This window comes from Acanthochromis polyacanthus, chromosome 3 (assembly GCF_021347895.1).
Source record: "Acanthochromis polyacanthus isolate Apoly-LR-REF ecotype Palm Island chromosome 3, KAUST_Apoly_ChrSc, whole genome shotgun sequence".
NCBI classification, from domain to species: Eukaryota; Metazoa; Chordata; class Actinopteri; family Pomacentridae; genus Acanthochromis; species Acanthochromis polyacanthus.
The window spans coordinates 14,944,703-14,972,299 of NC_067115.1; the positions used below are offsets into that span (position 1 = coordinate 14,944,703).

A 27,597-nucleotide genomic window follows, 5' to 3' on the forward strand; every position below is an offset into this window, starting at 1 on the left:
GATGGATGCGCATTCCGGCCTGTGAGCGCAGCCTCCTGCCGCCGGGGAGCCAATCGGGGCGGACCTGACTGCGGCGGGGGACAACAGCTCAGAGGGAGATGGCGCCCAGCTCGAAATCTGAAAAGGACGAGAGCAAACAGAAAACCCAGAGAAAACACAAGGACCATGTCGTTAAGCTGCTCATGCGTGGGAAGGTGGGTGTGAATCCTCGAAATGCGTGGCACTAAATGCGAAAATGGTGGTTCCGCAAATGGTGTGCGACTGTTTCAGTGAAGGCCTCCTTGTTTTCAGGAGCTTCTGCGGCTAGCGAGTAGCTAGCTGCTGACTAGCATAGCGGCTAACTAAATAACCGCTAACGACTGGCAGCTGGCTACTGAGCTAATGCTACCGACTGTGAAAACAATGCGATGCCCCTGCTTTTTGATGATTTTACTGTTTGTTTCTCAGTGTGGCTTATTTTAACGTAACTGAAAGGTGTCAGCATACCCGACACTAAAGCCACAGATAAAAACCTGTTGGAGAGCTGAGATCTGCAATAACTTATGGTAATTGAAGTTAGCTTTAGCTAAACCGTAGTTTGCAGGAATTCACAGCCCATAAGTGCAATCTCTGTACTCAAACTTTGCATCAGCTTTACTTCACAGATAACTGAGCTAATATGTGTGCTTGAGGCCATTAGACACTCAAGAATGTTACTTTGCAGTGCAATGAATGAAGATGAACTATCATCACTAAATAAAACACATCTCTGTGCATCGTATTGCTCTGTCTGCGGTGTGTGAATAAACTACAACTAAATCCTCTCTTATCTGCCCTGCAGCTGTCAGGACAGTTTTCTCAGCGCCTGTTCAGGAAGCTATCACCTCGAGTGTGCGTCCCATTGAAGAACATTGTCAGCGAGGAGTTCCTGAGAGCAGGGTTTGTGTTTTAAGCACATTGTCTCACGCACTGCATTGTATCACATTAAGTAAAGTAGGCCTGCGCGATAGTGAGAATTTTTTAGACGTTTTGCACCAGATGTGCAAATCTCAAACAACTTCTAGTCACTCTAGAATGACTATAATGATTTTGCAGGGGAGTGTATCTGCATTTAAAAATACAGTTAAAAAAGCCATTTGGAACCTTTCTCATGTGGTGTAACTCTGGCAAAGACATCCATATTATTTTCTGCTTCAGATGGCAGTTGGACCTGGCTCTGCACTCATCATGCAGAGCTCTGTGGTGCTGATTTAAATGGTCTAAAAATATACATGTTGTCTTGTGTAGTGACAGCAATTGCAAAACACTGCCGACGGAGTACTTGTTTTTGGTCCTCCTTCATTGTCCTTCCTGTAGCTGAAATATTTCCATTCAACTGATGTGTGCTTCTTCTTGCAATCAAGTTCTTGTTTTCAGTGTTTCTCTCTTGTTTCTTGCTCATTTGCTGCACATATATGGAGCCTGCATGTCAGCAAACTGTGTGACCTGTAAAAACATTTATAGAAACTCATTGCATCATAGAACCCTTAAACAGGAGTAAATGGTGTTCAGTGAGACTGATTTCTTTTGTCGGTTAGTCATGGAAAATGAGAACCGTGGGAGTTTCCTTTTTTTACTAAGCAGCAGCAGAAGTTGAAGCAAGATGTTTTTCAGTGAAGTTGGTTAATTATGTCCACACTACATTGATGATGCTGAAACAAGATATTGTTCTACCCTTATATGAAAAATTATCCGACTTGGTTTCTAATAAAATGAAATTATTCTTGTGTAAATCAGTCCTGTTGATGCGAGTGGAGTTACATCAGTCCTCTTCCAATACCAAGTACCTTTTGCCAGAGTGTCTACCAATACAGTAGCACCAATGCTTGGCTTTCCCCAATTGCTTAATTTGCATACCTCAGTGCAGAACTCCTCTGGATCATTTTAATGTGAAGCAAAGTGTAATTGTAGAATAAAAACCTCCCCCTTTGGAGAATAGTAATAAACTGAAGGTTTAAACACTATCTGTTTTATGATGACACTGACTAAAAGCTGTATTTAAAATGATTCATTCTCTTTGCAGCAGATAACCAGCCTGCTTTATAAGTTTTGTATCTATGCCAATGCTGTTCCTGTCTAGCAGACTGGATAATTTCATGACAGCATTCCACCTTTTTGCTTCCAGACATATCTTCCTTGGCTTCACCAAATGTGGCCGCTATGTTCTGTCTTACACCAGCGACTGTGGAGAAGATGATGATTTTTCTTTTTATACCTATCATCTCTATTGGTGGGAGTTCAACCTGCACAGTAGACTCAAACAGGTAACCTAACAAGACAGCCTGATCTTCTTCTTATTGTTATTATTATTGTTATCATTACCTTTATTTAACCAGGTTGTCCCATTGAGATTGAAGATTTCTTTTACAAGAGAGACCTCACCAAGAATGACAGTACATACAGTTAAAAACAGCAGTTTTAGCACACAACCATATTTAAACAGACATTAAAAAATACAAATAATTAATTTTACAAGAGGAGTTCAAATAAAACATTTGCACTCCAGAAGCCTGGATATGATTGGAATGTTCTTGGATGCATCGTAGTTGGAGAACTTATTTATAGCTTTATTCCTCTCACTGTTGGTTTCTTCTCTTTAGGTCCACCATGTGCGACTGTTTGCTGGAGAAGAAATCTACAGTGACCTGTACCTTACTGTGTGTGAGTGGCCAAGTGACCACTCCAAAATTGTCATCTTTGGCTTCAAGTAAGGGCCGATATGTTCCAGTTTCAACCAGAATAGTGTTACTGGAGTGTGTAGGTTGTGATAAATATTTTTTGTGAATGTGTTTCTGCCTGCTAGCACACGCAGTTCAAGCTCTGTTCTGATGAACCTAATGATGAGTGATGAGAACAACAGAGACATCTACATCACCATAGCCTCCATGCCACCTCCTAAACCTTGCTCTTACTGCTGTCCAGTTCCTTCAGCCACAACCATACGCACAGGTAAACAGTCATACAGAGATCCAACGCTTTGCTGCTCTCACTGCCTCATTTTGTCTCCTCAATCCACTTTTATCTTTTCCTCTCTCCAGGAAGTGGCGAGTGTCTTGAACATGGATATGTGCTCAACAGCAGGTATCAGGTGGTGTATCCGTTCCCCACTTTCCAGCCAGCTTTCCAGCTGAAGAAGGACCAAGTCATCCTGTTGAACACTAGCTACTCTCTGGTGGCCTGTGGCATCTCACTCTGCCCAGGTAACACACCTACAGGACATATTGCCAGTACATGAATTCAAAATCTCAAAGTCCACAACTGTCAGTGCAGACGCTGCATGTAACTGAAACCCTCAGACTGTCTGCACGACAAGTCTGCTGCCTGTGCTCCAAAAGTAAACTAAGCATCATTTTGTGCATGTATGTACGTCATCCTCCTTGTTATTGTCATTAATAATGTGAACCTCATGCAATTTCTGGGCATTTTTTCCCCCTTATCGCATTTTTACTCACAGTGGGTTTATTCTCCGTTGTAATATAAAGTCCTGCACTTCTATGGAAATGGCATAGAAGTAGAGAGATTTAAAAAATGTTTTTTTTTGTGCAGCATAACAAAATTATAATGCAATAAATCATAGACAAAAGAAGGCAAAGACAGGTTGACATTCATTTCACAGAATACTGGAATCAGCATGTACACCATTTTTACAAGTGCCCATAGATGATGTCAGTACTGGAAAATTGTTGGCTCTACATAGTATAGATATTTTGTTACGTTCATTTTTTGATTTGGTTCCTTGCTTGCCATCTCTCTGCTCTTGTAAACGCAACCGGCAGTTCAGCCCAGTTAAGCCAAAAAATTCCCAAAGTGTTTGTGAGTCGCTGCTGAGTCAGTCATGGCTTCTCGGTTGTGCCATGGACCACAGAATTTTCATTTCTTGCAGAATCTGGTTGCTAAAATTTTCATATTTTTCACACCTTATTAAATGAGGCCTGTAAAATATAATGATTTTGATTAGCATCTCAATTTTAAGCTTAAATTTGACTGTTTTCAAAAAAGCTGAGTCATACATGATTAAAGAACTGTTTGAAAGTTAACAATCTGACAGTTTCTCTTGCTTTCACAGTTTCTAGCTCTGATAGATTATGTATTTGCCGGTTAAAAAAGGCTTTTCACACACCTTCTGTTAAGTTTTTTTAGACTCGTTCATGTCGTCCTGCCAAATACATTAAAGGAGCGGTTCTTCTTGCTGTCATAAGTTTTCCATCATGTTCTCTAATGTGCATGTCAGGGGCATGTCCATGTACAAATACCTCAGATTGCACATCTCTACTACAGTCCACAGCTGTCCATAGTTATTAAACAACAAATTGGCCTTTAGACATTGCATCCAGGTAGGTGTAGGAGGAACCACTGCTAGAACAGGCATACAAAGACCAGAAAATAGTGTTGTAGTCAAGATTTCAAATGTTTTCCTCTGTGCTGTCACACTCAGTTTCATTATCATGCTGATGGTTTGCGGCTTGATGTCAGCATTGGGTTATTATTGAGTTCTGTTTCTTTCTGCGCATCTCTCACAGGTCAGGAGGGTCAGTCATCGCAGATCCTGTACACAAACAGAGCAGCAATGTCAAGTCAAGCCTCGACGTCTCTTTCCTCCGCCCCCTTGGCTTCTTCTTCCTCACTACCTCAGGGATCTCCCGAGAATCGCCTACCACCTAGCAGGCCCGCCCCCGTTCCTTCATCTCCTAGCCATTCACAAGCTGCCATGCGAGTCCGGGAGTTTGCTGCTGACCTTTTCAGACGAGCCCAGGGGGGAGGAGGTGTGAAAGAAAATGAGGGCCAAGGGGAGAGGAGAACATCTGATGGTGGTGAAAAAGAGGCAGTGAAGGCACCAGGAGACAGAGGGACTAATGCAGAGACTCCGAGAGAGGAGGAGGACTGTAAAGAATGGAGAGCGGAGGAAAGACGGACTAATTTGCTTCAGGCATCAACATCAGGTGACAAATACAACCTGTCACAGGGCTCTGAACAAGTGATGTCTCCTGCCTCTTCTTCGCCATCCCCGTCCTCGAGCCAGGAGGTCAGCACCAACGAGCCTGGATATGTGAACTACTCTCGCTTGCATTATCGCCTGCAACAGCCAGGAGCGGCAGAGCAGAATGCAGGAGGTGAGACACAATGAAAGAGAGTTTTGAAAAGTAAACGCTTTTTGGGCGCCCAGGTAGCTCAACTGGTTGTGCCCGATGCAGCGGCCTGGGTCTGATTCCAGCTCACAGCCCTTTGCTGCAGGTCTTCCCCTCATTCTTCTCCATACTTTCCTGTCTGCCTCTTGAGTAAGCTGTGTAGGAAAGCCAACCGAAAGGAAATAAAAGTAAATGTTTTGCTGAAAAAAATCTGACTGACATTATCCACTCTGTAGGTTATGAAGACGATAAAGTCCAGCTACCTTTCACCGTTACTGATTTGAAAGGACGAAACCTGCAGCTGGTCACCGGGCCGCACAATGGACAGGTATGTGTTGAGGCTAGATAATTTAATTCACTTTTAATTATGTAGTGCCAGTTCACAACATGTCATCTCATAGCAGTTTACAATGTGCAGAGAACCCAAGAAATCCAAAGTTCCTTTTAGATTCCTTTTGAGCAAGCGCTTGCTAACAGTTGGAAGGAACCAAAAACTATTTTTGTGGCTGTATTTTCATAATCACTGTAAAATATATATGAAGAGGCAATTTCCTAAGTAACTATTCGGTTTGAAGTTGTCCTGACTGTCCTTTAAATATTGAATTGCTGATTTTAATCAGTGATTAGCTGAATGTGTTCATCTCAGAGCACTGCCTCAGTCTGGTTTTAAAAAGGAACATGGTCAGCTTGGTTTGATTTGATCTACTAGTTTACACACTAAGAAACAGTGAGCTTCCACATTTGTTAAACACACTGATTGCTAAAGGTCGGTTAATAACAGTAATACAGTATCTAACTCAGTGAGAAAGTGACTTTGACAATGCTTTTAAAAAACCTTGTTTGGATTCTGAGTCTCCTTTCAGTTCATAATTATCCTGCTCTGGTTACATGATCTGTGTTATATTTTAATGTAATTGTAAAACGGTGTGTTTTCTGTGCTACCCTACCCTGCATTAATAACGGTTGTTTACTGTTGATACTGTCAGTGAATTTTGTGTACGTTGTGTTTTTTTTTTTTTTCCCTCTCTTGCAGAGTGTGTGCGTAGAACAGTTGACTCTGGACTTTGAATATCTTATCAATGAGGTGATCAGGAGTGATGCAGCCTGGGCCCCACAGTTCTGCTCCTTTAGCGACTATGATGTGGTGATACTAGAGGTCAATACACACACACACACACCATACATATTGTAGACTTTCAAGCTCTTTTTCCTCCCTTATGATACTTTATTCCACCTGACACGAAGGCGCTGCGGCTTTTATGAAGTTCTTCATTTATCCAGGTGCCGTTAGCTGCAGCAATAAAACCTCCTACTAAATGTAGTGTGGGTTTCATAAAACAGCCAAACCAGCTTTTTGAGTCCTACAGGTTGTGGGTCTGTCTCCAACACAGACTTAATTGTAAATTACAGGTTTCATTAGACTTGCAGTCTTTGAGTTGAATGTTTTCTACTTTATTTTTATCAGAACTATTATTTGCACTGTCCTGTACTTTAAGAAGTATTTGAAGTCAACAAGTAGTGCTTAAAGCTGTTGACTGCAGGGCTCTGGTTCCTGAGGGAAGCCAGGAGTCACAACAGAGTGACAGAAAATAACCAAATATTACAACTTGTTTCACAGCTTGTCTCAGTCGATGATGTTTAGAGGCCATGTTTGGACTCATCATTAAAACACGAAAGATAAAAACACTTTTCAAATGAACCTGAAGGTAATTTGTGTTTGATGTTTATCAGGTGTGTCCAGAGACCAACACTGTGATGATCAACATTGGTCTGCTGTTACTGGCTTTCTCCAACTCGGATGAGGAGCACTGCAGGTACTTCCTCCATGCCGTTTACCTTTGTTCAAACAGACCCAACCTCTCATTTCCCAGTTTGTACACTGTCAGTTCCTTTCCTCGGGTCCTATCGTCACATCATGGTCCCTCCCACCAGAAATGTGAGCAGAGGAAAAAGAGGTTGAGGCAACAGGCATTAAAATGGAAACCTTTGTGAAATGAGCGTCCTCCTTTCTGTCACTCACTTACTGTGTTTTTCATTGTTTCTTTTTTCAGGCCAAACACGTATCATTCCAACCTACAGGTTAGCTGGGACCTTAACACAGGTGTGTGTTGCACTGTGGGTGTTGGCGACCTCACAGAGGTTAAGGGTCAGACCAGGTGAGTGACTGCTGAAGCCCTGTCACACACACACACACACACCTGCCTGTCTGCCTGCCCACCTGTTTCCTGTTTCTTTTGAGTTGGAATGAAAGTGTCTTATCTTTGTCTCTCTCAGTGGGAGTGTGTGGAGCTCTTACAGGAAATCTTGTGTGAACACGGTGATGAAGTGGCTGGTTCCTGAGAGCAGCTCCCGCTACATCAACCGAATGACCAACGATGCTCTGCACAAAGGTGTGTAAATGGAGACAGACACACATTCAGAATCCTGATCTACCTGTTACATTATAAACTGTCCAAAAATGACCCAACAGTGTCTCTTAATGTTGTACAGATAGTCTAAACACACAGAGCCTAAACAAGGATTACTTTACACAGAATCACCCCTTAAATCATTCCTCTCAATCTGAACATAATAAATCATCTGAATCATTACTTTAATCAAATCAACACTTCAAAAATGTATATATATTTCAGCAAGCATAATCATGTGGTTAACTTATAATGTTTCTTCTTAAGATCTTTATTTGTCTGCTTCAAAACCTTTGTTACCTTAGGGCCATAATGAGCCTGAGTCCTCTCTGAGACCTCAACATCTGCATCTTACTTGACAATTCATATGACGAATGTCAGAAGAAAATCGGAGGCCAAACAGTCCTCGACTTTCTCTTTCTAGGGTGTATCCGTTAAAATACTAATAAATACGCGTTTAAATAGAAATAGTTTGAAATTCCCACTGTGATTTATTTTTCTGTTGGGGAACTGCTTTCTTTTGGTAATACTGATGCATATTTTCAGGTTTCAGAATAGATTAGCTGTGAAATAAGGTTTATTTGCATTCATGCCACATTAGATAAGATGATTGATGTCACGCTGCTGTCTGTGACCCAGTATTTCTTGATCTGCTCCTATCTAAGGAATAAACTGCCACGGAGTAGCTGCTTAAAATGGGGTATTTCTGTTTTCACGCTCGGATTAAACCATATATAACTCAGTAATTGGTGACCAGCACATACGAGATTTAAATGTGGCAGTAGAGGGATTTTGTTACCTCAGGACAGGGTCAAGCTCACCTTTTCCATCTGTTCACTGTGTATATGCAACACTGAGCTGACCACCGGCCATTTCCAGCTCTATATATTCAGAACAGACCAAACTCTCAGGAACATTGCTTCAGTTTGCAACATAATGCTGTAATACCTGATGTTTCTGTTCAGGATACCTTACTGCTTTGCTTATGAGGACTGCAAAGCTTAATTCATTTATTGACAATTATTTAATGAATCCCAAACTATTTTTGTACTTGATTAATCAGTTTAAGTAGCTGTTTTAGAGTAAACAGTCTAAATGCTGCATTTTTTTTTTTTTTTTTGGTTTGTTTCTCTGCTTTTCTGTGACAGAAAACTAAATATCTTTGGGCTGTGGACAAAACAGAAGATGTGAGGTCAACATCTCAGGGTTTCAGAAACAGACTGAAATTTTTCACCGTTTTCTGATATTTTATGGATCAAACAACTTCTTTATTAACTAGGAAAATAATCAACAGACCAATCAGCAATGAAAATAATCACTTATTGCAGCACTAGTCTTTATGTTACTAACACTATACTACATTTAGATTTATAGCAGCATTCTAACTACTAGTGTAACATTACAGTAACAAACACTTGCAGTAAATGACACTGTATGGACCCCAGGCACTCGACAATTTGCCTGACAAAATAATTTACGATATTGGATCTCATTCTTGTTTTTTTCTTTTTAGAGCAAAAGTCCCAGCCACTATTGAAAGTTTTACAGTCACTGCAAATTTGTGCATCTTTGATTTGTGTGTTTATGTAAATACATGCAAAATGAAATTCACGGCTTTCTTGTCTTCTCACTTGCAGGCTCATCTCTGCAAGTGCTGGCAGATGGCGACCGATGTACCTGGATTGTATTATGAAAAACCAAGAGGTCCACAAGTGTCAAACTAACAGAAACACACACGTCAGCGTGGCCTCGTCTTCAGTAAGGAGCAAAACTGCACACGTTCAGAGGCCACGCTTTGGTAACGTAGTTCAAACACGTGTCAAATTAAAACTGAACAAAGAAAGCTCCAGATGAAAAACTGTAAAAATGAAGTGTCATAGGTAGTTTTTTTTGGTTTTCTTTTTGTAATTGTGTACTGTATTATTGCAACCACCAAAACCAAGAGCTGGACTGAACGAAGTTTTAGTTTTTACTTTTTGTTTTTATACATAAAAGTGTACTTTTCTTGTTGTGTGTGTGTGTGTGTGTGTGTAACTGAACGTATGCAATATCTACCTGTGTGATGTTGACAAGGTGTGTATGGATAAGTTTAAAGTGTGTCTGTTTGACACATTCTGCTGCTTCTGAACAAGTTGTTTCTCTTTCAGTCTGGACCAGTTCAGTCTAGCTGTGTGAACTCGTACGGCTGCAGTATTTAAAATGAGACCGAGTTGACTCAGTACTGCTTTACTAGACTCTTTTCAGTTTTTTTTTTTCAAATCTGTTGTGGAAGTAGGTGGTGATTGGAGTCACCTAGAATGGAAGTCGGACTGTATTCTGCTGGGATATTTTGTTAAAATAAAATATTTCAAAAGCTTTTTGACTTTGTTGTGTTAAGAGATGGAGAGTACGCCACAGATTTAGCATTGCACTATTAGGTTCAACAAAGACATGTTATCTGTTCTTCTCCTTTTTTCTACATTACCTAAAATGCAGCTCGACCCCTACAAGCGTGGCTGGAGATTTGAAGCTAGCAGTGTTTAGGAAAGCCTTGAGCAGGGATGAGGAGTGAGCTACAGAGCTCTGGTAAGCTCACTTTGTTTTAACTCCACACCACACGATTTATTTTGTTTTCAGGATTTACTTACAGGTGGCATCAGTTAGGGGGTTGACCAGCATGTTTTTTGTTTGTTTCGTTTTTTCAAAGGGCCGATACCAATATCAGTTAACACAGTAATCAAAAAAATAAGAAAAAAAAACAACAGCCAGTATATACATCGGTCTTAAAAATGAAAGTCCTGTGGTCAGAATTTAGAATAACAAACTAGAACATAAAGCTTCCTTGACAAAACAGTTTTACATTTCATTTACATTTAATTAGAAGAGAACTTTTTGTTATGATTAAAAAAAACAATCAGAGCTTTTGGTAGTACACAGTTTAAAAGTGCAGCTTAATAGAGAGAGGCAGCTGAATATCACATCCAAAAATCGGTTAACCCTTTAGTGTCATTAAAGGAAGTGTTATCAGAGTCAGTGTAGCTCCCCTCTGTAGCAACAAAAGGTGTATGACATTAAAATAATCTAGAACATGGTAATATGTACCTCTAAACAGACTTGTGTAAAATTGGTGGTGTTACTCCATAATAGAGGGCCACAGAAATACATTTATACCAAATAAAGCGCATCATTTTTCTCAGATTTTGTTGTCATAGTTGCCTTTTTTGTGAAATCCTTATAATATGTAACTCCATGCACTTTTAACTTTTGATAAAACGTAAATATTTGGTTACCACTGTTACGTGTCTCAGATTCCGTAGATTCCATTTCATTTTCAGGACTCGCCAGCCAAAACCTCAGATGTTTTGTGTAAACCTGTTAGAAGTGGTGTGGTTTAGCAAAGACCAAGAACTTGTCTTTTTTCCCCATGATTTTATAAAGAAAATGCCTGGCACGAGTTTTGAGAGCAATCACATGTCTTTAGTTTACAGTGAGATTAAAGCTACAAACGTTGATCACAGATTTAAGTACAAAGGTCTTCAGAATAACATCGAGAGGACCTAATTTAGAAAAGGTTTCGCAGCACAACCTAGGGACAGAATCCACTTTTTATAACATCGCAGTTAGCAGTTGATTTCACCTTTCCAGTTTTGTATTCTGCCCTCATATATGGATAAATGTAAACATGTTTCTATGTAGTGCTCTTTGGTGGCATTCTGGTAGTTTGATGTTCCTGAGGGACATCCCACTACTAGATAGAATAGCCTATAATAATCTGTTTTTTTCCCCGACAGTCCCAAAGTCTACCACTTAATTAAATTAACATCACTCATGTCACATGAGAAGCTGCTGGTTGAGCATGTGCTCTTTAGAAGGGATCCATTTAAAGTCACCATGTTCACATGCTTGGTCCATCATCACGATAAAAATATAGCTCAATACTCTGGATGGTGGACATACCACAACATATTTCTTAAGGCAATAATGGTTAAACAACATACAAATAGCTTGGATATACGACGGCATTCACAAAAGGTACATAATACAGGTTATCTACAGTATGTCTACCATGTATGCTGAGAAAATAAACATCTGCTTTTACACTACAAAAAGCTTTGAGATAGCTGTAGCGGGCACATCTAGCTGGTACAAAGGTTGCCGTGGATACAGCGATGTGAGTGCCGCTGATTAGGTGGGATAAGCTTTGGCCTTGTGCCGTGGCCCACTTAAGTTGCACAGCATCATTAAAGGTGTGGGGTTGCACTCGAGTCATCTGTCTAATAGGACTTGTATGTGTAGAAGAGGGATTATGGAAAGAATAGAGGGATGAAGAATGGATAAATGGTTGAAGAACAACAAACTGGACAGAATTATCACAAGGCCAGACTGTCACCATATTTTCTTCATAGCTAGTAAAAGTTCATGACAACACCAAGACTACTTCACAGGACCTTCATTTATTAATCCACCGATACAGACTATATAGAATAGAGGCTTGTTCAGGGTAGAAATCTCTCAAAGGCACAGAGTATCAATTGGTTGGCCAAATTAATTATGTCACAATAAAGTAAAATATGGCATCCACAAATAGCTGTCAGTCAACATCCAACATAATTCACGGTGCAGTGTCATTCCAGATGCTACTCTTAAAGAAATGTATCTTTCAGACATTAAAGTCCAGCTCCCCTGCATAGTCATTGCGTCAAAGGCAATGCAAGTGACCTTTTTTTCTTTTCATCTCTCCACAGCAAACAGGTCAGTGGTTAAGGCGGGGCAGGAGGGACTCAAGAATACACTGTGTATATATATATATATATATATATATATATATAGTTTAGGCTGGACAGGAGTGGCCACTGAATAGACAGGGAAGGCACAGAGAATGAGGGAAATGATCAGGTGAAGGCAAAGAGGAAAAGAATGGCAGCACAAAAGTACAAATACAAAATTAGCAAAGGGCTCTCCCACTTTCTCACAACAGACATACAATAAAACCAGAAGCATACTGAGGTGACAGGATGGGGTGACATGAAAAAAAGCAAATGTGTGTTGTTTGGTGTTGTGTTAAGCATAGAGATGATCAGCTAAGGTGGTGTGCTGTGGGCCCTCAGTCGAGAGTGTGCAGATTTAAGTTTGTCCTGGGCTGCTTGGCGGGCGGCTCCATCGCCTCCTTCTCATCATCGACTGTGTTCAGAGAGCTGGACTGCAGCACCAGATCTCCACCCTCCTCCTCGCTGTCCTCTTCCTCATCCTCCTCCTCTTCTTCTGATGAGGAAAGACATGACAATTGGTACTCTGATAACAGAGGCTGGAGACACTATATGTGAAGAGAGCCATGCTGCTTTTACCTTTCTCCAGGTCTGGAGAGATCCGGCTCTTCACAGTGCTGGCAAACTGCAAAAAGAGTTTTGACAGGACATTTAAAAGCAGAAAATCAATCAATGGTTCAGCCGTTGCACTTGGAATACACAGAGGTATTGAGGCCTCATTTAAAATAGAGCCGATTAAAAAAAATAAAAGACGCAAATCATGAAATCTAAACTGTATACAGGCACATACTTCTCCCATTACTGCAATAGGCGTCTCTCCTTTAGCCTGGGCCACCCTGTGCTCTATCAGGTAATACATATACTCGTCATACAACAAGCGGATCAGGTGAAAGGAGCCAAAACTTGCAGCACTGCGAAGAGTCAGGTCCCGGATTACCATCGAACTGGTGAGAAAGTTGAAAAGATTTAGAAAATGTATCTTGAACTTTACATGTTTGGTTTTTGTGTGGCATCTTTATCAGTCACATGTCTTCTCTTTTCCTCTCACCTGTAGAAGGACCAGTTGAGCAGGAAGACCTTGGCAGCCTTCGGGAGGGCCGCAGGGTTCTGCTCGTAGGGCTTTAGAACCTGGGAGACAACACCATCCAGCCAGGTAGCCCACTGTTCCAGAGAGTTTTGCTGCTGCAGAGTCGCTTTGAAGTCTTGCTCCAGCCTCTGGACCACACGGTCTTCACACTGACACACCCAGGATGCCTGCTCCTGAAGGGGGCACAAAGGTGGACAGAGTCAGGGTTCTGCTCTAGTTCACCTAAAACGATGTACGGTAACACAGAAGGGCTGCAGACATAAACGGTCATAGGACCAGACCTGTACGTTGGTGAAATCAACCCGATTGAGGTCGGAGAGCATCTGGTTGATCTGAGCGGAGTTCTGGAGGACGGCACGGGCAGCCTGGGCCAAGTGGTTCAGACTGGTGTAGCGACGTAGTGTCTGGGAGAAGGATCCTATGCACACCACCTGAAGAAAAGAGTGAGGTAAAGGAACACAAGGAGCCTTAATAGGCTGCTACATGTCAGAAGGAGGCACAATGAGGACAGTGAACGCTGCACTGAAATGTAGCTTTGTTTTCCTAACACAAGAAGACACGTGTAAATGCACACTAACGTAAGATATTTTACAGAGCAACTCATCCTTGAAGTAAATCCTCCTTGTCTCTTCACTTTCATTAAATAAAATAGGATTAGATGTTGCCAGTGCCTCTGAGGACATTTTCAGCTGGCACTGGCGAGTTAGAAGACTTAAGTTGGAGCAACTTTGTGTCTTAGCTGTAAGACCATTCACACAAACCTATCAATAGAATCCTCATTTGAAAGCATTAACACTAGAAACCACCTTCCTGCGTTATGGGACAGAGAAGACAGTGACAGCCCATCACTCAAGCCACATTCGGGGGTGGTGACAGACACATGATTATTAGCCAGATGAACCTTTCAGTCCTTTTTTTCTTATTCTGAATTTGTATCACTGAATCTCATTCCAAGACTTCAGCGACCTCGTGACCCTGCAGAATACGGTATAGAGACGGGATGGATGCCAAGTGGGAACTGATCCTAGACATCGTCTGGACAGATGAGAGAAATTGCTGCCGTCAGGTATGAAATAAAAGGATCTACGTTAAACCCTGGGTGCAGAGCTCAGTCTTGATATGTGAGAGGTCTATAGCATACCTTTATGCGAACCATCTCCTCTGGGATGTTCATCATGGCACCAGTCAACCAGTTCTCCAGACTTTTGGCAAAATTACGGATGGCCTGAGTTAAGGCACCTGATAGTGGTGATGTAAGAGGGAAAAATACATAATTTTAAAGGATGAAATGGAGCGCAAATGCCATGTACTTGATGTCAGTTTATTGAAGAAGAGTGATCCTCCTCAGCTCCTAATGTTAATGCTGTAAATCTATATTAAAATGATCATTTTAGAGGTTAGAAGTGTAGTCTTTTTGTATACCAACATTATATAAAGTTTTGTGTTTACTTAATTGTCTACACATTTTAAAAATAAATTCAAACCTTTAGGAAAGGAATTGCTACATAGTGCTTATTTTGAAAATCCTGACTAATTTCGATCTACACTTTAACTTAACCATTGTAAAATACAGAATATAACAAGTTATGAAGGTCTCTTACAATATAGCAAATTCAATCTAAGAAAATTCAAGCTGTGTGCACACAAATAAGAAACCCAGAAAAGGATAACAGTGAAATATAAAAATTTTATTTGACTAAAAATTATCAAATAAAAAAAACAAAGAATAATTGAAGCATTTGAATTGATTAATAAAATTAATCAACTTAACCGAAGATCGCCTTAAGTTAACATGAGAGGAAATTAAATATCAGAGTTGACAGTGTGACTCATGGTCTATATTGTTCTGCAGGTTATTCCAGGCAGCAGGTGCACAGTCAGTAAAACTGGATTTTCTAAGCTCAGTAAAAGCAGTCGACCCTTTGACTGCCTTATTGAACAGTGTAGTTGTTTATATGTAAGGGACCATGCACAAAAGCATTCATCTCATAGAGGTTGTACCAGATCTAACTGCTAGCTCATTTCCATCTGCAAGTTCCTTCCAAATACAAACTTGTGCAGAAAACAGCTCATCAATTGGCAACTTATTGCTGCCACCTACATTTAAACACAGCTTAGATGTCATTCGGGGCGGCTGTGATTTAATGTACGCAGTCTTCCACTTGTCTTTCCGCTCCTTGTTGAGACACTGTTAACTTGTGGTTTAATTATGTGCAGAGCTCATTTAGTTTTAAAGCAGTGTGCTGGCACTAGACTGAATTTAGTTTGTGACAACTATGAGCCTGTACCAACAATGTGAACTTACGTTGTGGTACTAAGGTACTAAAACTGCCTGGAAACTGGGCCAGGCTTGTTTTCCCCCACTAACCACACACACATTTGGTTTAGGGGTTCTTGATGCCACTCTTTCAGTTTGGGTAAGGCATAGAACTGTGTTCAGTTATTTTTCTAAGTTGCATGTGAAGCTTCATTTTATTTTATTACTTCCATTGATTTAGCAACACCCACCAACACTCTTTTTACTTGCAGATTTGGTCCTTTGTTTGCTGATTATATAACAAACCAATGAATAGCTTTGCTGAACATTTCACATCTGCTTTCTAAGTTGCTTCTCTCTTCCTTGTTTTGACAAATCATCATTGCACTTTCATGCTTTATATTATAACATCCACTTCAGAATAAAGTACAAGTGCAGAAATACAACTGCAATGAATCTCATGACGGATGTAACTGACTTACTAGGGATGGGTCTCAGTACATCAGGGATGAGCATCTCCACCAGCGTCTGGTAGAGCAGGTTGTCACACTCTCTCGTCCAGCGCAGCACTGGCTCAAACTTGCACAGAACCACCAGGCACGATTTGGGCAGACGTTTCTCAGACTCGTTGTGTCTGGTGGAGCATGTTGGGAAGTCATGACAGAAGAGGCACGGTATTCGTTTTCAGGTACAGCAGTGGAAGATAGATACATGCATATATCTATTATTAGCAATTGCATTGCTTGAGTGTGTTTTTGATACTTACAGGTTGAGTGATTCGGAATCATTGCTCTGGCTGAACCTCCAGAAGGATTTCCACAGTGTCTCCACAAGAGTGAACTGAAGGTTGACCATCACATCCAGAACAGCCTGTGTGGGTCGCAACCAACACCACGGAGGTGAGTTCACTTTAAATGACCTGACTGCATGACAATTACACTGGAAATGTTATGTTTTACTTCAAAATTAGTAAAATGAGTTTGAATATTTTAGCATCTATGTACTAAACTATAGTTTCTCCTCATGGCTGACATTAGATACCGGCTTGCCAATGAAAACAAACACTTATTGTAAGGGGAAAGGCAACAGAAATAAGCATGATAACACGAAGAGCTGAAAACATTATTTTCAGGATTCCTACATATTTTCCATTCCACACTGTTCCAAACTTTCACTTCCAGACTTCACAGTAGATTTTTAAAAAAACCAGGCTTGACATCTGAGTACAAATAGCTATGTTTATACTGTAAAGACGTGGTTTTACCAATCATAGATTTGGACTATGAATGCTTTTATGTTGCCAATTTATTGCCACAGGATTGTGGCTTTAGGTTCAATGTACAACTTTTTATTCAAACTGTAACAGCATCTCTTCTCAAAGAGGATCAGTGCAACCGATATTTGTAATTTTTTCCCCTAAACACATTGAATGAATGCTGTCTTACTGTGTACACCCATTTTTTTTGTCTTTCCTATAAATAAGAACTAAAAATAAGTTGAAAAGGCATAGATATATGGAGGCGTGGAGGTATACTTTCTTACATAGAGCAGATTTTCTGATATCTACTGTACACCACTGCATAACTCAGAAATGTTCAGACGTGCCCAATATGTGGTTAATTGTAAGGCTGTGTATGTATACAGTTCAATTCAAAGATAATGCTGCATTTTCTGGTTCCAGATTTGTTGCAGTTATAAAGAACTTAGGGCAGAGCTGATTTGTAGGCTGTGATATGGAGACAAATCAATCAACTGTACGACCAATTTATTCTTTGAAATTCTGATGTTATTTTAGAAAACAGAACGGTGGCAATAGTCTGAACACGCAAACATTTTTTTCATCCTTCCTTTTCTTTTTTCCATACTTGTCCAGACATGGAACACCACATTCCGTAGTTCTCCATACTGTGAAAGAACACTGAGCGTATGTCTCAGTTGTATGTACAGTTGCCTACCTCACAGTGTTCTCTGTACAGAGTCTGAAAGGCCTTGAGGTGCTCTAAAAGGATCCCATCAGGAAGGGTTCGATCTTGTAGATCAATGTCCACAAAGTCTGGCAGTGCCCTGGATGCCTCTGCACAAGACACATCAGAGCAGAGAGGAAATACGGTGATTCATTCCACATGTCTGAACCAACCTTAATAAACAGTAAACTGAACCCTACTGTGTACAGCTACAGTTCTGTCAGGTAATTATCAGGCCAGTGACTGATGACTGAAATAAACACACAGAAGTTTGAGTGTCAACCTACTAATTGTTACAGTGTTACCAGCACAGAATCAAAACTACCAGTACAATAAGACCGAAGCAGAAAGCTTGTTTGTTTGTTTGTTTTTTACAAAAGTAATTGATTCTTTATATAAAACATAGAATAACAGACAATTTGTTGCTATAACAGCACAGGTGTTCCTCACCTAGGAACTGCTGATACTGTTGCACCTGAGCTGAAATGTCACAGAGTGCTGCTCCCTGCTGACCTGTCCCACCTGACGTCCCATTGGCGATCCCCTGTGTCTTCTGAAGTGGCTTTATCCTATTGGAGAGGGAAGGCATCATTCAAACAGAGAGCAGGACTAACAGGAAAGATCATTTATGTTGTAATCAAGAGCGCTTAAAACAGGGCTGCAATAACTTTGGAAGCAAAGCAGCTTCTACATTTTGTTGCTTGAATGACACTACAGTGTGTTTGAGTGAAGGATCAGCTGAGCATAGTCTCAGAGAAGTATTAATACAACTAAAGGTGTGAGGATGCATTGTGGTCCATGCACAGACTTAAACAAATAAATAAATCATTCGGTGAAGCTTTGTAGGTGATGATAAACAGTTATTTTGATCTACAAGATCACCCAGAGGCAAAAGACAGGGAATAGATTACCCATCTGGAGCCTAATGGTGTGTGAATGTTGTCTTTTTGTGACCTTTAGTGTATTTTTTTTCTCTCTGAAACCTGAATGTTGTTCTCTGAATGTCAACATTTGGTTCCTCTTCTCATACCTGTTTTTTTGTGAGAAAGGCTGCTGCCTCATCGCCATATGCTGTTGTTCATCCATCAGTCTGAGCAGAGGGGAGCCGGATTTGATCCTCAAACCGTAGTAGTGGTACTTAGAGTTCCCTCTGAAACGCACACAAGACAAAGCTGACCCTGTGGACCCTGACATTCCGGTCCAACACAGTCCATGTTCGTGTGTGTGCGTTTGTACCTTGTTCCTAATCTCCGTGTACGAAGCCCCATGAAGACAGACCTGATGAGTTTGCCGAAGGATGCAGCATTAACAGGTTCTAGTTTCTGCTCCTGGCAGTGCAGCAGGTAGTGGTAGTAGAGGGTGCAGCGAGGTAAACTCACCCCCTCCGCCCCCTCGTAGTTATCACACAGCCACTGCACCTATAGGGAGGATGTACGTCACGCTGTTACATTTTTTGCAACTCCATGCCATGGATTGCTTCACTTTGAACTCGTGCACTCACAGTAGCCGGTGGGGCACGAGAGTTCGGGCTGGAGTAACTCTGTCCTCCTCCTCCTCCACTTGCTGCTCCTCCCCCACCTCCTCCTAAGATGTAGCCTCCCTGAATGACGTACCCCCCACCACCTGCAGCAGTTACCCCACTACTGACTCCTCCTGTTGTCACAGAAACTGGCTGTGAGGTCACAGATCCAGTGATGTCTGACTCAGAGCTGGGCGTGGCCTCGTAGAAGGTGGAGGAGGAGGCTGGCGGTGTTTCAGAGTAGAGGGGCGAATCGGAGAACGAATAGCTGCTCGACCGACTAGATGAGAAAAGATGCATGCAGAGACGCAGAAAAAAATAAATGCAGAATATGAGCAGTCATGTGACTAGGAAAGTTGTAGGGGGCGAGTGATTGTGTTGTGTGAGCATAAAAATGCAACCTGCTGTACAGTCTCGGTTCGTCACTACTTACATGGTGGGCGTACTGAAAGTTGCATCTCCTGCTCCGTCCACATACTGCACTTGACCAGAATAGACATGTTCCACCTGGACAATAACAACAAGAGGAGATTTAAATCAGCATTAATTGATTTTTTGGCCACTTGGGGGCAGTTCAATAAGATTTAAACACAATATTGCCATATTGTCATTTTATAATAGCTGTTATGGGGAACTTGCCTATTTGCACATCTAGCCGGCACAGCAAGTCCAATATTTACTTTGATTTCAGCTCAGTTTTTCTACTCATCAACTCAACAGTAAAAATATCTGCCACTTTAGCTGTTTCTCTGGGTTCACAGCCAGTTGTTTACTATGTTAGTCAAGAGTCAAGAGGGGGTTATTAGAGCCTGTTTACTGAAAACAGCTGCCTGCTGCTAGAAGTGACATGGATCATAGCAGTGCAAGCTGGCAGCTGTGAAAACCCTTAAATGATCTGTTGAACGGTGTAGCAGAGTTGATAGATATCTCTTAGTGGAAGGGACCCCTTTTGTATAACATTACTGCACATTTCATGTTAGCAAATTAATCCATTGCTAATTTAAAATACAGACTAGACAACTTTTAAAGAGCAAATTGCAGGTTGCATTTTCTGCTAAATTTATATTCAAAGTTATTGCACAGTTGTGTGTGTTTTATGAGACATGAAGGCAAAAATTCAGATGAAACAGTAGCCATTTTAAGCATTGCTCTTAAAAACTTCTTCCGCCACACAATGCATCATACTACGTAACATAAAGAAGTCAGCTCTGCCAAAATACACTGTGCAGTCGCAGCTGGCAACGAGTCTGAGTGGCTGGTATGTCATCATTTTTAATCATGGCAAATAATAGTGTTTAGGTGATTTGCACAAGGTCCAGCCTTTTAGGGTACTGACTACACACTTAGTACATCTAGCTGCAGAGCTAGTTTTGATGCCTAAGTTTTGTGCAGGTGTAGAGTCGAGACTTTATTGCTGAATCTGTGGTCATGTGTCACTCATTTTAAATAGGAGGATTATGTTCCTAGAGATATAATGGCATACTAGATTGGATATTTAAGTTGGGATTGTACGAGACTGAGGGCTGCAGAGTGGCTCAGTGGTTAGCGCTTGTAGCTAGAAGATTCCTTTTTCGCATTCCAGCCTGGGATCTTTCTGCACGGAGTCTGCATGTTCTCCCTGTGCATGTGTGGGTTTTTTCTGAGTACTCCGGCTTCCTCCCACAGTCCAAAAACATGCAGAGGTTAAATTGTGATTCCAAATTGTCCGCAGGTGTGAATATGCGTGTGCTTGTTTGTCTCTATGTGTAGCCCTGTGATAGAGTGGTGACCTGGGTCTCCTCTACCTTCACTCTAAGTCATCTGGGATAGACTCCAGCTCCCCTGCGACCCTAGTGAGGATAAGCAGTGTGTAGATAGTGGACGGATGTATGAGACTGACATCTGGTGTAGTTAGCATTTGATACTGGCATAAGTGGAAGCAATGGTTACATATCTGCCGCAGAGATTCAACTTGACAAAAACGTTAACTGTGCACTGATACTTATTTTCTGTTTGGAAACTTCAAAATCATCTCTCTCCCACATTCCCTGTGGCAACATAAAATGCGCTGTTGATTTATGTTGCACAAGGCAAATTATGCCTGATAACAGCTGATCCCTTTAGTTTCTGTTATTGGCAACTTCCAATACTCCACTACTAAACTGATAAAAACTAGTTGTGTAATATCCTGATAAGCGACGGTAAACTTCACAGCTCTGTGATGTAACACATTAACTGTAAAAAGTCAGACACTCAACATGACACATGCCCTGCTCTCCTACACCACAGATACATTTCTTAAACCTTCTATCTATTTTTCCTTTCTGTGACACCCAGTAGGCTCATAAAACTGTAATCTGCAATATAAATATAGATTTTGAACCTCTCAGTGTCAAAACTACTGTCAGGAAGCATATTTCTTACTGTTAAAATTTAACTTGCTTGGCTGCTCTCCCTTTTCAGGGAGGTATAAAACTCTGTCACAAAACCTACTCTAAATGTTACTGTTCTGGACATAGACAAAGGACATTTTTTCTTCAAAAAAATCTCATTTCTGTCTCATTTTTCTCCTCAATTATCTGGGGTTGTCAACCTGTAAGTTGCTTGCTAAGCTTAGTCTCATCAGACATCTAGCTTGCAATGTCAAAGGTATGTAGATGTTCTGCTGCAAAGCAAAGTGCTGTTCAGTATAACTAGGCAAAAGTGGGTTTCTGTTTCGATGAGCAGTCGAACAGTCACAGTTTCTGAAAACTGCTTGACAGCTCACTGTCATTGTTACACATAAATGCAGGTCAAATTGCTAACTTAGTTTAAAGGTGGGAGGCTGATAATAAATGCTTTGTTAATCTGTTTACCTCTTGGTTAATATGCACAGACTGCAGGGTGTTGCTGTGGCCTGTCTGGATCCTCTTGGTTGCCTGCGACACCGCCTGCAACACTGATCTCTGCTGGTGATTAAAGCCACAATGTCAGCTACGACCTCATCAGTGCTCAACCCACCGCTGTGGTCACAGATGGAATGTAGGTATTGGATTGTTTTAGTCTGGGTATCAGTGGTTGCTATATAGTTTTTTTGAAACTGGGTGCAACAAGCCAGCGTTGGATCTGGCCAAGAACTAGAGGACAATATGCATGCTGTCACTTGTCAATCACAGGTAACCCACCTTAAACCACACCCTCCTTTAACATTTATTTTACACTAACTGACACCATAATTTACTAAATAAGCATCTTGTTGCATTGAAGGAGACTTGAAATTAGCAACTGAGACCATAAAGTCATTATAAAAATGTTCACTGAGGTAACAAAGCAAGTGAGAAGTAGGTTCATTTCATCATTGACTTCTACACAAACAACCCATTAGAAGAATGGATGTTTAAGACACCTCTACACTGGCTTTTCTCTATGGACTCTATGCACATCTTACCTGTGCTGTAGTTTGCACTGGTTGAACCACCTGAGTCGGGACACCGGCGGCAGGCGGACTGGAGTCAGACAGACTGTCACTGGAGTGAACAGAGCCCTCTATGGATGACACAAGAGGTATGAGGAGGAGGAGATCAACAAACAAATCTCCACTGAAAAGCCAGCAACCATCATTACAAGTACTCACGAAACACTGCTTCCAAATTGTAATAACAGCCACCACAGAACATCTCACAACGAAGTTTCTTTTTTTGCTCTACTGAGAATAGACCGATAGTGAAGATGTAGAAGAAGTGAGAGTGTCTGTCCAACCCTCCTTTCTGTCCTTATATCTTCCATGCAGAAGGACAGCCTTGGACAGCTAATCTCCTCAGATGGAGAGAGAAATCCCACCATTTTGTAAACATGCAGATCGGATGAGAGCAGGGAAACGAGAGACACATGAGGGAAGAAAATAAAGGATGGAGGGTGGGTGGAGGAGAGGGTAATATTCACTTTTTTCAAACGGTCAGGTGAGATAACATTGTACTTAAAGCACGTGTCCTGCTCCCACTGTGCCGCATTTACTTCAACTTAGGCTGATCCCTGTAAATGTATCTACACTTAAGTAAAGTCATAGCAGAGACGCCACATCGCTGCACAACCCACCACTTGATTTCATTTTGCATTATAACTGCTCTGTCCCTCCTCAGAGGTTTGTAAATTTTGGTTCTGATCATTAAAGTTGAGAACTTCTTATTTAAGCAACTGAAATGCCTTACATAAGACTATTCTAGAGCAATGAATATTAATAAATTACTGATTACTAGAAGCTGACAGGCATTTTCCATTGGCAGCTGATTAAATATCGAACTAGTCATTTCTGTGTGGCGGCAGCTTTTATAGTGAAAGGTCATCAAATTTCTGGATCAGGAGGAAAAAAGCTTCTAAGGCATCAGCCTGAAATAAACAATGAATGTGACGTTTATCAGCGTGAGGCATTTTGGTTCTTTAATTTGTTGAGTTTAACCAGGATTTTATGCAATCCTGATAACTGAAGGTATGACTCACTATAATACACCCCACTTGAGAACTTGCATACATAACTGCTAACCATATGTTGCAGACAAGACAGGAAAATGTTTTTAAAATAAACAAACCCTGGTATACTAAATTACAGATTCAATTTAAGTCTGAACATTTACCATTCTACCGTGCTCATAAAGATGTACAACAGAAGTGACCAAATGCTAATATGTATCAGGAAAGATTGTTCGTTTAAAAGCATGTAAAATCAAAAAAAGCAGTCCATGCTGTAGATACTGTATGGAAGAATGCCAAACTGTAATAAGCTCAGTTATTTAGGGCACTTGCTCAGTGATGAGGAGACAAGCCCCGGAACTGAGTCTCTCCCTCTGGGTGAGAGTGCACAGTGTTACCTGACACCAGCAGGCAAAAAGATCTACAAATAGACAGTCCTAAAATACACATATAGATAGGCACCAGTGTTGAGGGTCAATTCTCTCTAATTTCCTTTAAGTAATACCATATTTTAAATTACTAACTTATTCGTGCATGTCTAAACATTAGGTTAAATTAATGTGATATTAATTTATACCTGGATAAAAGGTTCAAGGTCTTGTAAGCACACATTACAGTAGCTACTATGGTTGCTGGTTTATGAAATTTTCTGTACCACCACAGGAATTGAAATGAGCTGATGTAATATGATTAGAAAACATCATTATACCACAATCTCTATAACAGTAACGGTAGGAAAAGTCAAGTCAGACTCCAAGTTCATCCACTTGGTTTGTCTACATGAGTTATGCACCAAAACAACCAGCCAGCCAAGCAAACGGCATTATTGTGATTTTTGATGATTTTAAGTCTTGATGGCGTTAGATCTCTGCTGGTCTTTATCTTCATTTGAACAGGGACTATTCCAAAGAAAGACATCACGTCACTGTACAACAACCAATCAACACTCAACCAATTAACTGTCATCATCATTGATTAATATACCACAAAAACAAAGACATTACTTCTTAGACGTTCTACTGATTGAATGCTGAGCCAGGGCTTGGCACATTCAAGTATGAAAAATATTTTCATTAATTAATTACCGTACAATTAACTGATGATAGTTTTGATTATTAATTTGTGCTGATGGATTCATTGTTGAGTCTAAAAAAATTAATTCATAGGGTCGCGGCTTGATAATTTTGAAGCCTTTATCAAATCTCATCAAGGAGCATTCATCATTGACATGTAATTAAAGCTCAACATTATGATAAACCAAACTTTCAGTTTAGATCTATGATGAAGAAATGTCACAGTTATTAGTGATAGGTGCTAAATGTGTCCAAATGAACATTAATGCAGATAGCCTAATGAATTTAATTTTCACAAATGACTGCAAGTTTTTACAAGTTTTTTTTCTATTTTTACTTGAAAATAGAATGAGTAGCAGGAAATATTGGCTTTTGCCAAAAATAACCAGGAGACATCCATTTTACTTGTTAGCATTTGAGCTTAACAAATCCCCAGTGTAATGAACTCAACAGGGAAATGGTTTTTAGAACCCAGGCTCATATTGACTATAATTAAAATGCCTATATATGAATCCCAGAATCCAGTATTATGCCAAAGATATTCAATTTGCAATGATGTTAATTAGGAAGCAAAGATGTTTACATTTCAGACCCTTAAACCAGCAAAAGATCCTTAACAAAAGATTAAGTTATTCCTTTTTATAAAGTTCCAGTCTAATTTTCAGATAGTCAATTATTTTTTCCACACTATGTGATACCTGTTTTTATAACAGCTAGTCAAAAACATAAAAATGGTGCACCCTGAAACTAATGGCAAGCATTTGTGGCTATTTTTAAGAAATCTAGACAAACATTTATACACAACTCTCCTCTGTATTTCTCAGTAACTAGAGTTGCTCATTGTGTACTGGACAAATTGCCAGGATCCAGCCAACAAGATGGGAACGACTTGTGGGACAAATGAAAGCTTGCTCAGACAACATGCCATGTCATGTTCTCATGCTGCCGATGTGAGTTAGAAAGCATGTAATATGCATGTGTGTGCACAGTACGAGTTATGCAGGTATGTGTCAACCATTCCTCAGCCTCTCACCTGTAACAGTCACTATGATGTACTGAGGCGAGCTGCTCTGACCATTGCTCTTCTGGACTGCAGAATGCTGTATATCAGGGGTTACGTAGTGCTGCGTGGGTGTCGTCAGAACCACTGCCTTGTGGCTCTGGGCCTGGGTGGGCGGCGCCTGAGAACAAAGTGCATCCTGTCCTGTTTTAGAGGCAGTGGCTGATTGGTTAGTGGACAAGATGGTTCCAGAGGTTGGTGGGATCTCAGACAGGAAGTGTGCAGTCTTTGCAGAGGAGGGTGTGGTGGCAGCAGGTGTTGCTATGGTTACTGTGTTGGCCTGCTGAGGCTGAAGGTCCTCCGAGTATCCAGAAGTTGCCATGGCAACCAATGATTTGAGGCACGAGCTCTGTGGATAAAAAAGGGATGACAAGCATTAATGAAAGTGCCACGGACATACAAAGAAACACACTTCGCTGCTGTATTATCTCGTCTATCTGTTTTTTGGCAACACAGATCTGATGTGTGCCCGTGTGTGTGTGTGTGTGTGTGTGTGTGTGTGTGTGTGTGTGTGTGTGTGTGTGTGTGTGTGTGTGTGTGTGTAACATAAACCAGAGGAGGAAGTAAGGCTTTTGTTTGAGACTAAGCAGTAGTCTAGAGTCTTTCCTGTTTGGCTGTGTATGAAACAAAGTGTGCTCTTAAGCATAATAAATGGTGCAATTCATTACATTTACAAAACAAGATTAATTGGCCCTGACCATAACATTCAAGTGACTAAAGCAATTAAAACGCAAGACTAAAAATAAGAAAACATGCGATCGTTGACAAGCCCAAACTGTACAATCTGGAAATAAACTAATCATTGGAGCCACTGTCTGTGAGGACTTAAGGCCAACCTACTGGACGATAAGCCACTCCTGTGTAAAACAACACGGCACACTAGACAAGCAGATGATCATCCGGCACACCGTGCTCATAGGAATGACGTGCCGGATTCGATGTCAGACCAAAAACTTTTTCAAAGTCACAAAAAGATTATGAAACGTGCTGCACTCGTGGCTGTGTCTTTAAGACTCATAAACGCGTTAGCTGGGCGAGTTTCGTGTGTGTTTTTGTCTCTTAATATTTCAGTTAGCTCGCTTGAAAAGTGAGTAGAGAACGGGGAAAGTGATAGCTTCCCCTGCTAGCAGCTTACGTCGAGTTGTGTGACGTTACAGCGAGCTAGCCAGCCGTTAGCTCCTCGTGTTGAATAGTCAATAAATCTACGAGCACGCCACCAACCACGTCTCGTTGTAGTTTCATGGTTAACGAAACTGCAAGAAACAATCTGAAACATTGTGACAAACGAGCTTTCAAAAAGTACGATTGACGCTACAGCACACCCGCCATCTTGTGCTCTTATCAAAGATCTGACATCGCCATAACAACGGTCTGCGTTTGCAAAGAGGCAACCACTTTCATCACCGATACGCTCGAGCAATTCCACGTTAACGCTCACGATAGCACGAACAGCCACACGTATATTTTTACAGAAAATTACACGAAAATTCTGACACGTTTCACTTTTTCACCTTTGTTATTCCAGTATTGTCCTTTTTAGTCGTTAAAGTTTTTTCCCCTTAGATTTAGGTTGTTGTTGTTGACTCCCGTTGCTTGGTTCTTGTCGCCAGGACTACCGTGACTATGGCGCCTAGCCTTCACCGGGGCAACTGTTGCTACCCTCTGGTCATAGCCCCGCCTTCTGCTAAATGCTGGTTGGTCGACGCAGGAGGTGGTTGCGGTGTCAGTAAAGGAATAGATCGTTGATTGGTTGGTTGTCCCTGTCTGTCACCTTCGCCAGAGTCTAACGTCAAGTGACCACTTGAAATGTTACTTTTTTGATGGCACAAAATGTCAAACAGCCGGATGAGAATAGATGAATGTCACCCGATTCATGCCATATAAAATATTGCTCCTTCTTATCTTTATTTCCTCT

The 27,597-nt window shown here is 41.0% G+C and overlaps 2 protein-coding genes across 3 annotated transcripts; one reads left to right on the forward strand and one right to left on the reverse strand.

Moving 5' to 3' along the window:
• Nucleotides 1-38: 38 nt before the first annotated feature.
• dcaf15 (DDB1 and CUL4 associated factor 15) lies at nucleotides 39-9,908 on the forward strand. The gene is made up of 13 exons (XM_022208162.2): nucleotides 39-194; nucleotides 821-918; nucleotides 2,144-2,282; nucleotides 2,619-2,725; nucleotides 2,822-2,967; nucleotides 3,057-3,218; nucleotides 4,539-5,129; nucleotides 5,381-5,472; nucleotides 6,178-6,300; nucleotides 6,876-6,958; nucleotides 7,196-7,300; nucleotides 7,419-7,534; nucleotides 9,190-9,908. Exons 1-13 carry the CDS (start codon nucleotides 99-101, stop codon nucleotides 9,243-9,245), a joined length of 1,914 nt encoding a protein of 637 aa, XP_022063854.1. The 5' UTR covers nucleotides 39-98; the 3' UTR covers nucleotides 9,246-9,908.
• Nucleotides 9,909-11,966: 2,058 nt separating this feature from the next.
• Nucleotides 11,967-27,399, reverse strand: rfx1b (regulatory factor X, 1b (influences HLA class II expression)). Of its 2 annotated transcripts, none has more exons than XM_022208133.2 (18): nucleotides 27,194-27,399; nucleotides 25,656-26,031; nucleotides 22,531-22,628; nucleotides 21,959-22,048; nucleotides 19,558-19,631; nucleotides 19,107-19,404; nucleotides 18,842-19,023; nucleotides 18,636-18,755; nucleotides 18,056-18,174; nucleotides 17,597-17,715; nucleotides 16,408-16,511; nucleotides 16,124-16,275; nucleotides 14,526-14,623; nucleotides 13,666-13,815; nucleotides 13,346-13,557; nucleotides 13,088-13,241; nucleotides 12,877-12,922; nucleotides 11,967-12,793 (listed from the first exon to the last, which is right to left on the reverse strand). In XM_022208133.2, the coding sequence occupies exons 2-18, from the start codon at nucleotides 26,002-26,004 to the stop codon at nucleotides 12,636-12,638; spliced, it is 2,523 nt and encodes an 840-aa protein (XP_022063825.2). In that variant the 5' UTR covers nucleotides 26,005-26,031; nucleotides 27,194-27,399; the 3' UTR covers nucleotides 11,967-12,635. The 2 variants fall into 2 exon arrangements, with proteins under 2 accessions (XP_022063825.2, XP_022063816.2); XM_022208124.2 differs by having other exon boundaries at nucleotides 21,959-22,051.
• Nucleotides 27,400-27,597: the final 198 nt, after the last annotated feature.